The 12,571-nt window shown below is 43.3% G+C and overlaps 2 protein-coding genes across 2 annotated transcripts in view; one reads left to right on the forward strand and one right to left on the reverse strand.

Moving 5' to 3' along the window:
* The window catches only part of bcam (basal cell adhesion molecule (Lutheran blood group)), a 278,932-nt gene that overhangs the window by 164,997 nt on the left and 101,364 nt on the right, over nt 1-12,571 (forward strand). The window lies entirely within an intron of this gene.
* LOC127656269 (apolipoprotein A-I-like) lies at nt 3,315-4,972 on the reverse strand. Its single transcript, XM_052144511.1, has 4 exons — nt 4,933-4,972; nt 4,748-4,804; nt 4,444-4,594; nt 3,315-4,355 (listed from the first exon to the last, which is right to left on the reverse strand). Exons 2-4 carry the CDS (start codon nt 4,785-4,787, stop codon nt 3,779-3,781), a joined length of 768 nt encoding a protein of 255 aa, XP_052000471.1. The 5' UTR covers nt 4,788-4,804; nt 4,933-4,972; the 3' UTR covers nt 3,315-3,778.

Below are 12,571 nucleotides of genomic sequence, written 5' to 3' on the forward strand. Positions count from 1 at the left end.
ACATTAGGGTTTTGCCATCAGGTTTGGTTGCCTTTTATTTTATTAGATGTATAATGGCTCAGACTTGCCCACACATATGTGTATTGTTATGGGGAGCGGAGGTGTCATTCAAATTAAGAGCATTGCGAGCAAGAGAGAAAAACGAGACGCAGAAGCGATAGAAACTAAATGGAAATGGGTTAAGTAACCGCTAACAGCAAGTTAGATTGATTAATTTTTATTAAACATTTTTATATTTTGTTCCCTATCTGTCACTCACTCGACGTTGTGTCAATGTAGTGACATTAGGGTCACACTTGGGAGCCCCAAACCCCACTGATCATTGAGAAAAGGCCAAAGGGATTTGGCGAGTGGAATATGCATGCCACTCCCCCGGACATACAGGTATAAAAGGAGCTGGCTCACAACCACTCATTCAGATTTTTCCTTTGGAGCTGAGGTGTTGATGTATTCCACTCCCAATCCATTCACCTCTGTAGAAAGCTAGAAATCTCCACGGCTGTTGGATTATAAGGCGCATCAAAGCGGTTTCACCCTGTCTCTCACAGATAAGTGCGGAGAACACCCCTGGGCGCTTCAACAGTGTGTGATGAGCGATAAAAGAGTATATTTCTCCCTAAAAGAGTGTATATTTCCTAAAAGAGTGGGCACTGACGGAATGTGCAGTTGCTGCTTGCGGCCGTTATCGCTCTGCTTCTGACACTCACGATCGCTGCCTTACGTGTTTGGGCGCCACACACGCTGAGACAGCGCTCTTGGATGGTTCAATGTTACCTTTGCCCACCGTGAATGTTTCTTCAGCCTGTGTATTCTTTGGATGTTTTTGTGTTTTGGTTTTGTTCTCCCATCGTGGATGTTTCATTTGTTCTAGTCTTGTTTGTTTTCATAATTTTCAATAAAAAACCTGCACTTAGACCCTCACCCCTCGTCTGCACAAGGAGGAGGAGGAGGAGGAGAGGAAAGGCTTCCACTCCCCAGTTCACGCCTGCCACAGTCAGCGAGCCACAGCCCACGCCTGCTACTGTCAGCAACCCAGCGTTGTCAGCCTCGTCCGCCCGGAGGAGGAGGAGAAGAGGAAAGGCTTCTGCTCTCCAGCCTCCGCCTTCCAAGGCTCCGTCCACAGAACCTCCCATGGCTCTGCCTCCAATGTTCAGCGAACCAGAGCTCACGCATGCCTCAATCAACAAATCAGCACCTGCAGCCTCGACCGCCAGTGAGCCAGCGCCAGTAGCCTCGAACGTCAGTGAGCCAGTGCCTGTAGCCTCGAACGTCAGTGAGCCAGCGCCTGTAGCCTCGACCGTCCCAGAGCCAGCGCCTGTAGCCTCGACCGTCCCAGAGCCAGCGCCTGTAGCCTCGACCGTCCCAGAGCCAGCGCCTGTAGCCATGACCGTCCCAGAGCCAGCGCATCCCGAGCCTCCCAGGGCTCCGCCCCTCGAGCCCCCCAGGGCTCCGTCTCTCGAGCCCCACAGGGCTCCATCTCTCGAGCCTCCCAGGGCTCTGCCCCCCGAGCCTTCCTTGGCTCCGCCTCCTGAGCCTCCCACGGCTCCACCTCCATAGCCTTCTACGGCGCCACCTCCCTCAGTTCCGCCTCCAGAGCCTTCCACGGCTGAGCCTTCCACGGCTGAGCCTCCCACGGCTCTGTCTCCAGAGCCTTCTAAGGTTCCGCCTCCTGAGCCATCCATGGCTCTGCCATCTGACACTCCCACGGCTCCTCCCTCCATGGCTCCGCCTACCATGGCTCCGCCCTCAGAGTTCCCCATGGCTGTGGCCCTGAGGCCGGCTCCCAGGCCTCCTGAACCTGTCCTTGCCCTGTGGCCAGCTCCCAGGACTCCTGAACATGTCCCTGTCCTGTGGCCGCCTCCCAGGCCACCTGACCCAGTCCCCGTCTTGTGGCCTTCTTGGACTGCATGTATGCCCCTTGTGCCCCCGTGGACTGCTTGCTTGCCCTCTGTGCCCCTTGGACTGCCTGTCTGCCCCTTGTGCTCCCGTGGGCTGTCTGCTTGCCCCTTGTGCCCCCTTGGACTGTCTGTTTGCCCCTTGTGCCCTCCTTGGTCTGCCTGCCCCGCGAGGCACCGCGTACCAACATGATAACATCATCCTAACGTTGAAGTATGGTGGAGGGATCATCGTTATTTGGGGCTGCTTTGCTGCTTCATGGTCTGGATCGCTTGCCATCATCAAGGCAAAAACTAATTCACAAGTTTATCAAGATATCCTACAGTGAAATTTCAGGGTGGCAGTGCTCCAGCTGTAGCTCAGTAGAAGTTGGGTGATGCAGCAGGAAAATGACCCTTAACATCGAAGTAAATCAACTACAGTATGGCTTCAAAAAAAGAAAATCCACCTTTTGGAATGGCCCAGTCTGTGCCCAGACCTTAACCCAATAGATATGCTGTGGAATGACCTCAAGAGAGCCGTTCACACCAGTCATCCTAAGAATACGGCTGAGCTGAAGCAGTTCTGTAAGGAAGAATGGTCCAAAATTCCTTAAATGTTGCGCAGGTCTAATCTGATGCTACTGGAAACGCTAGGTTGAGGTTATTGCTGTCAAAGGAGGATTTACCAGTTATTATATCCAAGGGTTCACTTACTTTCCCACAGCATTGTGAATGTCTAATGGGATGTGTTCAGTAAAGAAATTAAATATTATAATTGTTTGTATGTTGTTAGCTTAAGCATATTGTGCTTATCTATACTTGTGACTTTGATGAAGATGAGATCATATTTTATGACCAATTAATGCAGAAAACCAGCTAATTCCAAAGAGTTCACATACTTTTTCTTGCCACTGTAAGCTGATAATACTGAGGCTCCATACAAGAACAAACAAATGTAGATTTTATCTTTTTGAGTAGCAGGATCCTCGTGAACATGTTCTGTCTGTCTGTTGTTGCATATTTGCTATAACATGGAGCAGCAGCATCAACACGGGCTCTTGCAGTAATATGAGTCCACCTCAGGACCGTAATGTCAGTTAGGAGAATTATCTTCACACTGCACTCCCCAAAGAAAGCTAGCTATTATGGAAATATATCCCACCCTCTGTGTAACAAAACTGTTTAGATAAAGAGCATATTCAGCAACATACTGATTAACCCAAAGTGCCATAATGGTACTGGAAGAACTGCAGAAGTTTGTTATAGTGTTTAAGATGTAATATTCACCTCACCTCACATTAAGTCATGTAGAGTATTTGTTGTTTTCTATGTAAAATTAACTTATGTCACCAGTTAAATAAATTGTAATTTATGCATAATTTACCATGTCTCTTAGATTAGTACAGGTACAGTATCAGCCAAAAACTTAAATGCAGATGTGTTTTATTTATTAAGTGACAATGTTTCGCATCATATAAGCTTCCTTATATATTTGAAAATTAGAACATGACAGTAAACATAACTGACACAGACAATGATGCCTATATTGGTTAAACTTGCTATAAATTCATAATTCTATTCTGTTACCAGCAAATAACCCCCTGTCCAATTACATTAAATGTGAGACTTGTTTAGTTTAAATTAAAAGATTTAAAATGTTACAACAAACTTTTTGTGTTGATGTATATACACTTCTTAGGACATTGTGCTTTGTTTACTGTGATGTTCAATTGATGTTAATAAATACTTCAGGTAATTCTAAGATCAGCTGTGGATTTTAATGTTAACCACATACAGTGAAAATGCATCCTTCCACATTTAAATAGATCTATGATCCAATTACATCAGCAGCAACTGGTGATAGTTTTTAAAGTGACAAAGCTGTACTATGTTGTCAAAATCTAATTACTCTTGATGAAGGACTCATAGAGGGAGGTCAGCTGGTCTTTCAGGTTCTGGGCATAGGGGTCCAGCTTTTCCTTCAGTTCTTCAGCATAGGGTGAGAAACTCTGCTGGACAAACTGGGCTCTCTCTACAATCTTTGCCTGGAGATCCTCAGTCAGTGGGGTCACAGTCTTCTGGAACTCCTGCAGGTGCTGGTCCACCTTCTCTTTGATTTCAGCAGTGTAGGGCTCCAGTTGAGCCTGCAGCTCCTTCACGCTCTGCTCCAGGCTCCCTTTCAACTCCTCACTTCTCTGGAGCAGAGTGGCCTTCAGGGTCTCAGAATCCAGGGACTCTGCATATGGAGCCATGGCTGCTCTGAGGTCCTCCACTCTCTGCTGAATTTGGCTCTTGAGATTCTCAGCATAGGGCTCCATTTGGTCTTTCACTGTGATCAGGTCCTGGCCCAGACGCTCCCTCAACACTTCAGCTTCCTTAGTGATTTTGGCCATCAGCTCTTCAGCCAGAGGGTTCATCTGGTTTTTGAGTGTGACGGCATATTCGCTGGCCATGTCAGCACTCTGTGTTAGTCGAGCACTGTGATTTGAAGGAGAACATTTGTGATCTCAGGGCACAAGAAATATTTTAAATAACAGTATCCAGCAGGTAAAAGTTCTTGACTCACTTGACTTCCTGGCCCAGTTGGGAGGTCCTGATCATCTGGACAGTTTCCTCTGTGGTGTGTGTTGCCTTGGCAACATAGTTCCAGAATGCATCAGTCAGCTTCTCCAGCTGTGGCTTGGGCTCATCAGCATAGAATAGGTTGGCTTGGCAACCTGTTTATGGAATAGAGCATTTCATATTTATAAAATGTTGTAGTTATCAAAACCTACATATAAATTATTCCAGCTAAAAACATTTTTAATAGTACAGAAGTCTCATATTGTGAAAAATATTTCAGTAATTGTTTTGAAAGTTAAATTTCAAACCTGTAAATGCAGCTAGTGCAAGCACCACAAGAACTTTCATGATTTTTCAGTTTTAGTCTGTAAGTAAAAACAAAAACACTTTTACATCACAATTGCTGTCCTTTATATTAATTCAGCATCATGTTTTTTTTTTTTTTTTAAGTGCTGTATTTTGAAACAACAATAAGGTAAATCTGTCTACTTACCTGTGTCAGTGTGTTTTTAATTCACGCTGTCCAGTCAGAAGAACAAGAGCGGAGGTATTGCAATATATCTGTACTGTATATATATATAGCATGGCTACGTGATTGGAAACCCAAAGTCCAGTGGGTAGTGCCTTGCTGTCAGGATTACTTTACATCATAATATCCTGAATGGACCTGCCATCAAATCCATACCTTCCAAATTCCAAACCTTAAAATTCAAGCCTATGGCAGTACTTGTACAACACATTGTAAAACAAAATACATTTAAAGTTAACACATACCACTATTCAGTATTAAGCAGAAATTCAAGAAATGAAGGAATTTGTAATTTGAAGGAATTTGACAATTTTGCTTTAATTTTTTATAAATGAACAGACAACTAAACAAATGAATAAGCCAGCAAATTAATTCATTAATTTGTATTAAATTTTCAAAAAGAAAATAGTTATCTTCAGTGTAACCAACAGCATTTTATTCATTTAAAAAGTTAAATGAAGATTTCTCTTGAAGTGTTACTGTAGACTCGTAAATTATTGGAGTTTAGGTTATCTCAAGTCTCATTATCTTTGATACTCTCATTAATGAAAAGGTCTATCTGATGTATTTTATCCTAATGAAACCAGACATAGGCTGACTTTAGACCTTTGACTAATAACTGTGACAAATGATACCAGACTTTGTTCATTTCCTGATAAGATATGACACATCACTCAATGTGATATGTGTTTTTATCCTGTTTCATGGATGAATCTGTGACCCTCATACTCTGCAAATCAGTTAGATACAGTATGTTTTCCTGCCCTTTTGTCTTAAAGTTAGCAGTAGGTTTTTTCCATTCCTAAAGTAACTGCCTGCTAAATTTAGTTTATTTAACAGGTCTCAAATCAATCTGACCCCAAATCATTCTTGTAGGAGGAGTCATCATCACAATCAGGGCCATGCAAACAGAACTCTTTTTTAGGTTGTGCATGCCTGCTTAACCCCTAGACAAAAGTGCAACTGTTTGACCTAGATACAAACTATTGCTGCTGAAGGATGTTTGACCCTCATATCTTCATATACAAAGGCCATGGCAGGGTAGACAGTTATCCAGAATAATGTTTGCAGCTATTGTTTATTGCATATGTTGCTTTATTGGACAGCAGGAAACATTCATGCGACAGATTTTTCTTGGGGTTTGTATAGCATTCCCAATCATCAAAAGTTTTAAAACATTCCTCATGCAAAAGGGAGCATATGCAAGTTTGATACACTGAAATGTAACTTAAAATCTTTCAATTAAAATTTTTTGATAGTATTTGAAGGGAATAAAAATGACTTAAACGTAGTCTATTGAAGAAACATTCCTTATTTCACAAAATGAAAAGACTTTCTCTGAAGTGGAATGGATTTAAGAACTTTTAAGTTTTAAGTTATTACTTGTTAGATTATGGATAAAATAGGACTACTTGTAAACTTGGAAAATGATGTATACATTTAGCCATTGAATTTAAGACTTTTTATGCTTTTTATGACTTTGATGAGGAGTAATCAATATTGAAATACTCAATACCGTTGAAGCTCTGTGGAGACTGAAACAGTAAAATACACTCAATGAGCACTTTATTAGGAACACTATAGTCCTAATAAAGTGCTTGACATGGTCTTCTGCTGTTGTAGCCCATCTGCCTCAAAGTTGATGTGTTGTGCATTCTGAGATGCTATTCTGCTCACTACAATTGCACAGAGTGGTTATTTAAGTTAGCCTTTCTGTCAGCTCAAACCAGTCTCCGTTGACCTCTCTCATCAACAAGATGTTTCTGTCTGCAGAACTGCCGCTCACTGGATGTTTTTTATCTTTGGCACCATTCTGAGTAAGACTGTTGTGCATGAAAATCCCTGGAGATCAGCAGTTACATAAATACACAAACCAGCCTATCTGGCCCATCATGTCATGGTCGAAATCAATGAGATCACATTTTTCCCCCATTCTGATGGTTGATGTGAACATTAACTGAAGCTCCTGACCTGTATCTGAATGATTTTTTGTATTGCACTGCTAACACAAGACTGGCTGATTAGATAATCGCATGAATAATTAGGTGTACATGTGTTCCTAATAAAGTGCTCAGTGAGTGTATATTGGAATTTTTATAGTTATAATTTTTTTACCGGTTGTAATGCAATTGCTTGATTCATGTCAGAAAATACCTCTAACATGGCCCTTCACTGTATCTCTAAGCAAATCAGCATTTTATTTCTAAATTTCTGATGGGCACACTTTCAGACATTCAGATGTGTGACCATTAATTTTGATTTCTTTCATTTAAAAAAAAAAAAAAACTTAAAATATTTTCATTTATTTTCAGTAACATCTTGTCAATAATTATAGGTTTCTCGTAGTTACATATAGAAAATGAATAGCTCTTTCAAGAAACATCTTTGTCATTATTTTCTAATAAACTGTGGTAATGGGGCATTGTCAAGCAACATCTGTGGAGAGCGAGGCTGAGAGTGAGTTTGGTAGTGGTTGGCACCTGTGGAAGATCACCTCTTTCTTTTGTATTTGCAGTGAGAGCGGAGAGTGATTTAAAGGGCAGTCCAGACCACAGGTGGAGAGAGAGAGCCGAGGCTGCATGTGTGTGTCACATGGGGGGGGTGTTGTTACAGCAGTACACCAACTTCCAGTTACCAACCTCCTGGGGTATTCCGATTTGAAGAAAGCCAGCATCACCAGGGGTTCTACACACTGACACTGAAAGAGGTCAGCCAACTGGTCGCCTTTGCACAACAGCTCAGTGATGCCTGCAGGTGGATGTTGCTGGGTGGCGGGTGAGGGCGACGCCAACTACATCATCAAAATCGTGGTATTGGAGCAGTTCATCTCCCGGCTGCCGAAGGGTATGGCAGAGTGGGTCCAGTGCCACAGTTCGGCGTCGCTGGAGGAGTTGGCTGAGGAGCATATTGCTGCATATCCAGGAGATGGCGAGCCATTCTCTCTCTCTCTCTCTCTCTCTCTCTCTCTCTCTCTCTCTCTCCTTCCCTCTCTCTCCCCCTCTTCCCCGTATCCTGTTCATGTTCCCCGGCCCCGTGGGAATCCTGCCGGCTTCCCCTAACCTTCTCTGCTCTCCCCCACAGGCTGGTGAATCCGCTGCCACAGGTATGGGCATAAAGTCTGGGCCGGTCTGCTGGAGCTGCGGGGGTCCTGGGCATTTCCAGGACTGATGTGCCACGATGAAGGTGGAGACTTTGGTCTGGGTCCCTGATGCACCACAGGCCTCCCCCGATCGAGCAGTAGCATACTGGATATCTATGAGTATGAAGGCTGGTACATATCAAGCCTTGTTGGATTCCAGTTGTAATCAAACATCCATTTACAAAACATAATTCAGTCTAAGGCTTTGGATACAAGCTGGTGGGTGAAGGTAAGATGTGTGCAAGGGGATATTCATGATTACCTGTTAGTGACAGTCATCATTCAATTTCGGGGACAAAAGGTTAGTCCCTGCCTCACCAATCCACTAATCTTGTGTATGAATTTGCCAGCATTTACTGCTTTATTGAGGGAAATCTGTGTGGATGGGTCCTGTAACAGTGTTTCGATGTATGGTTTGCGATGCACTGGCTGGGGAGGCAAAACTGTCTACGTCAGATCCGTGTCAGGTTGACGTAAGGGAGAGGGAAGTGCCGGCTTCCCCCGCCCTTAGAGGTTTCCCTGCAGAGGATTTTTCTCTGGAGCAGATACGAGACAAGACTTTCAAGTGAAAGTGATTGAAGGTAAACTACTCCAGCCAGGCATTGCACTCGCATATCCATATTTTTCAATAATCAATGATCGTTGTATCGAGACAGGATGCTCAGACAAAGGAAAATACAACAAAGGGCAGAAAAAACAGTGATCCATCTAATGGCCCGTTTCTATTGGCCGGGCAATCACGGGGATGTCATTCATGCCATGCCATGAATGTCAGCAGGTGAATCCACTGGCCACCCCATTGCACCCCCTTCCCTTGATCGAGGTCCCCTTCGAGCTAATTGTTATGGACTTCATTGGGCCATTAGAGCAGATGGCATGCGGGCATCACTTTTTGTTGGTTCTGGTGGACTATGCAATGCGATATCTTGAAGCAGTGCCTCTGCGCAACATATCAGCATGAAGTGTTGCAAAGGAACTCTTCTAACAAGTAGGGATTCCTAAAGAAATCCTCTTTGATCAGGGCACAACGTTTATGTCATGTATTCTATGCGAGCTGTAAGAATTATTGGGGATTACATTTATTTGGACCAGAGTTTATCACTGCTTGGTTGAACGTTTTAATCAGACACAAAAGAATATGATTCTCATGTTCATGTAAGAAGATGCTCGAAATTGCGACAAGTGGCTCGAGCCCCTATTATTTGCAGTACGAGAGGTCCCGCAAGCCTCCATGGGGTTCTCCCCATTCAAAAAAATTTATGGGCTTCGACCACGCGGCATGCTCGAATTTTTACGGGAAAATTGGGAACAAGGACCTTCAAACAGCAAAAACGAAATTCAAAACGTTCAACCTGAGAGCAAAACTCCACACATTGGGGCAATTAACACAGGAGGAAATCGATTATGAAATTAAACTAATGTATAAATGTGGAGCACATCAGATTTACCACCACAATCTCTTAAAACCATGGAGAGAGGGGTACCCATGACATTGGCAACAGTGGTCCCAGAGAGGGAGGAGCTCGGACCGGAGGTGAACTTAAAAGAGTAATTGCGGAGACCACTTCTCACCGTCACAAGTCACAGATGTTGCCAGGTTGCAAGGAGGATTTTCAGACGTGTTCTCGCCTCTTCCCTGTAATATGAATCTCAAAGAGCACCATATTGAAACAACCTCAAGGGTAGTAGTACGTTGTTGTCCCTACCGATTATCCGAACACAAAAACAAATAGTTCGGGACTAATTAAAGGCCATGCTAGATATGGGGTAATAGAAGAATCCCATAGTGACTGGGCCAGCCCGGAGGTGCTGGTTCTGAAGAGTGACGGCTCAGTCTGTTTCGGTGTGGATTATTGAGTCAATGCAATGTCTAAATTTGATGCATACCCGATGTCGTGGATTGATGAGTTGCCGTGGCTTGCTTTTATTCAACATTAGATATAATAAAGGGATATTGGCAGATCCCCTTAACTCCCATGTCCCATGAAAAGCTGAATTTTCCTCACCATTTGGCTTACACCAATTTGTCACCCTTCTGTTTGTTCAGGGCTTCAGCTACATTTCAGCAGCACATGGACTTCATCCTTAATCTGGATGATATCATAATTTACATTAATGATTGGCAGCAACACCTGCAGCATCTGAGGGCAGTCCTGAAGTCGTTGAGATGGACGGGACTCATGGAAAACCCTAAGAAATAAACAATTGGACGGGTGGAAGTACGGTATCTGGGCTTCCACTTGGGTCATGGGCAGGTGCGTCCGCTAATTTATTAGACCGTGGCAATTGCAGCCTGCCGAGACCAAACACCAAAAAGGAGGTGAGACAGTTCCTGGGGCTGGCTGACTTGCTATTATCATAGGTTTGTGCCTAATTATTCGACCGTATCTAGCCCGCTGACTGATCTTACTAAAAAGGGGGCACCAGATCCGGAAATGTGTCAGCAGGCGTTCATGCAAGTAAAAGCTGCACTCCGTGAGGGGCTGTTCTTATACTCTCCTAACTTCTCTCTCCCTTTTATCTTGCAGACAGACACATCAGATAGGGGGTTGGGAACAGTATTGTCCCAGATTGTTGAGGGGATGAATGCCCTGTGCTGTACATTATCCCAAGCTCACAATGAGAGAGACTATGTATCACTATACTGGGGAATTGGGACCCACACAGACCACAGGGTGAGCACACCCTGCTGGCCTATCAAATCCCTCTTCCAGCAGCAACCATAGTTATCCCCAGAAGGTCTCCCATCCAGGTACTGACCAGGCTCATCCCTGCTTAGCTTCTGTGGGCAAATGGTCTTGAGCTACAGGTTGATATGGCTGCTTACATATGTGTATGCTTTCTAAGCTCTTGGTGACAAACGATCAGTAAAGTATTTTGACTGAGTGCATACAAAGCATAATCACAGATATCTTCTATTTTGGGATAAAAATGTTTATTCATAGACAAAAATAGATTGTTATTGTTGTGGCAAAACAATAATTAAACAAATGGCATCACAAGATAAGAGACATCAGGATCCAAATTATATTTTAAAAGATAGTTTATTCTTTTAAAAGAGGTTTGTTCAAAAAATATCGTGACAGCTACCTCGCAATAGGAACAAGACCTAACTCACACAGAAAACACATGGCCTATTTATACCCCCCTGTCCTCAAAGTCCCTTCTTCCGTAGTTTTCCACTCATCCCAGTAAAACCAGATTTAGCTGGTTTTAGAAATACAAATGGCTCTTCTAAGCCCCCTGGGTTTTACTGTCCTTACATCTGTGAGGTCATCAAAAGGCTATATAAACGCTATATTTCCTGAAGACAGTGCCCTGTCTTTGTTCCTGCCAGGTGAATAGGAAAATATCAGAGGAGAGAAACACATGATTGAATCGAAAGAAAATCCACATAATGTCTTAAGAAAGTAAATAAGAAAGTTAATAATTAAAGAAGTCTTCAAAATATTTAGTTGTTTTTGGTCAAGGATTCATAGAGGGAGGTAAGATGTGCCTTGAGGTCCTGGGTATAGGGATCCAGCATTCCCCTCAGGCCCTCAGAATAGGGCTCTAGTTGAGCCTGCAGCTTATTCATCTCCATGCTCCCTCTCAGCTCCTCACTTCTCTGGAGTAGAATCCATGGATCTTAGGTAATCCACACAATGTAGGGCCTAATTACACACCTCACAGTGTTCAAATCCTCACAACATTCTCCCTCAACTTTTCAGTCCCTTTAGTGATTTTGGTCTTCAGCTCTTCTGCCAGAGGATCCATCTGGTTCTTGAGGTGGCATACCAGCTGGGTCACGTTGACATTTTCTGTTAGTCTAGCATTATGATGTGTTTCTTGCATGGCTTTAGAAATGCCTGCAGATAGCTTTTTCTAATAGCAATGTCCTGCAGTTAAATATTTTAGACTTAATTGACTTCCTGACCCATTTGGGAGGTCCTGATCATCTGGATGATTTCCTCAATTATTGCTCAATGGGGCAGTTTTAACTGTTCATGAGATGGTCAGCCTGAGGGGAAAAAAACTCATCCTGTGCCTGACGGTTCAGGTGCTCAGTGCTCTGTAGCCATAAGGCATTAGTTCAGAAAGGAAGTGGGCTGGGTGAGTGGGGTCCAAAGTGATTTTTCCAGCCCTTTCCTCACTTTGGAAGTGAACAGTTCATGAAGGGAGGATAGGGGGCAACCAATAATCCTCTCGGCAGTCCGAACTATCCTTAAACCTGTCTTACACAAAGCATTTGAGATGTCAAAGATATAATTAAATAAAGTAATGTGTAAATATTATTCCTTATAAAACTGTATTATTGTCAGCTTGTTTTTGTAATTTGTCTAACCTGTAAACACAACCAATGCAAGGACCCAGAGAACCTTCATGGTTTTCAGTTTTGGTCTGTAAGGAAATTACAGATGTGAGTCCCTTACATTATACGTAAAGCAAAGCAAATAAAATAAAAATAGTTAATTACCTGTGTCA

The sequence above is a fragment of the Xyrauchen texanus genome, chromosome 15 (assembly GCF_025860055.1).
Source record: "Xyrauchen texanus isolate HMW12.3.18 chromosome 15, RBS_HiC_50CHRs, whole genome shotgun sequence".
Classification (NCBI taxonomy): Eukaryota; Metazoa; Chordata; class Actinopteri; order Cypriniformes; family Catostomidae; genus Xyrauchen; species Xyrauchen texanus.

What these genes read in the sequence shown, in the direction of transcription:
- LOC127656269 (XM_052144511.1), bottom strand. Translation starts at nt 4,787, where the DNA reads ATGAAAGTTCTTGTGGTGCTTGCACTAGCTGCATTTACAG. An exon ending in TGCACTAGCTGCATTTACAG is followed by an intron (nt 4,595 to 4,747) that starts GTTTGAAATTTA and finishes TTCCATAAACAG; the next exon opens with GTTGCCAAGCCAACCTATTC. An exon ending in CAACTGGGCCAGGAAGTCAA is followed by an intron (nt 4,356 to 4,443) that starts GTGAGTCAAGAA and finishes TTCAAATCACAG; the next exon opens with TGCTCGACTAACACAGAGTG.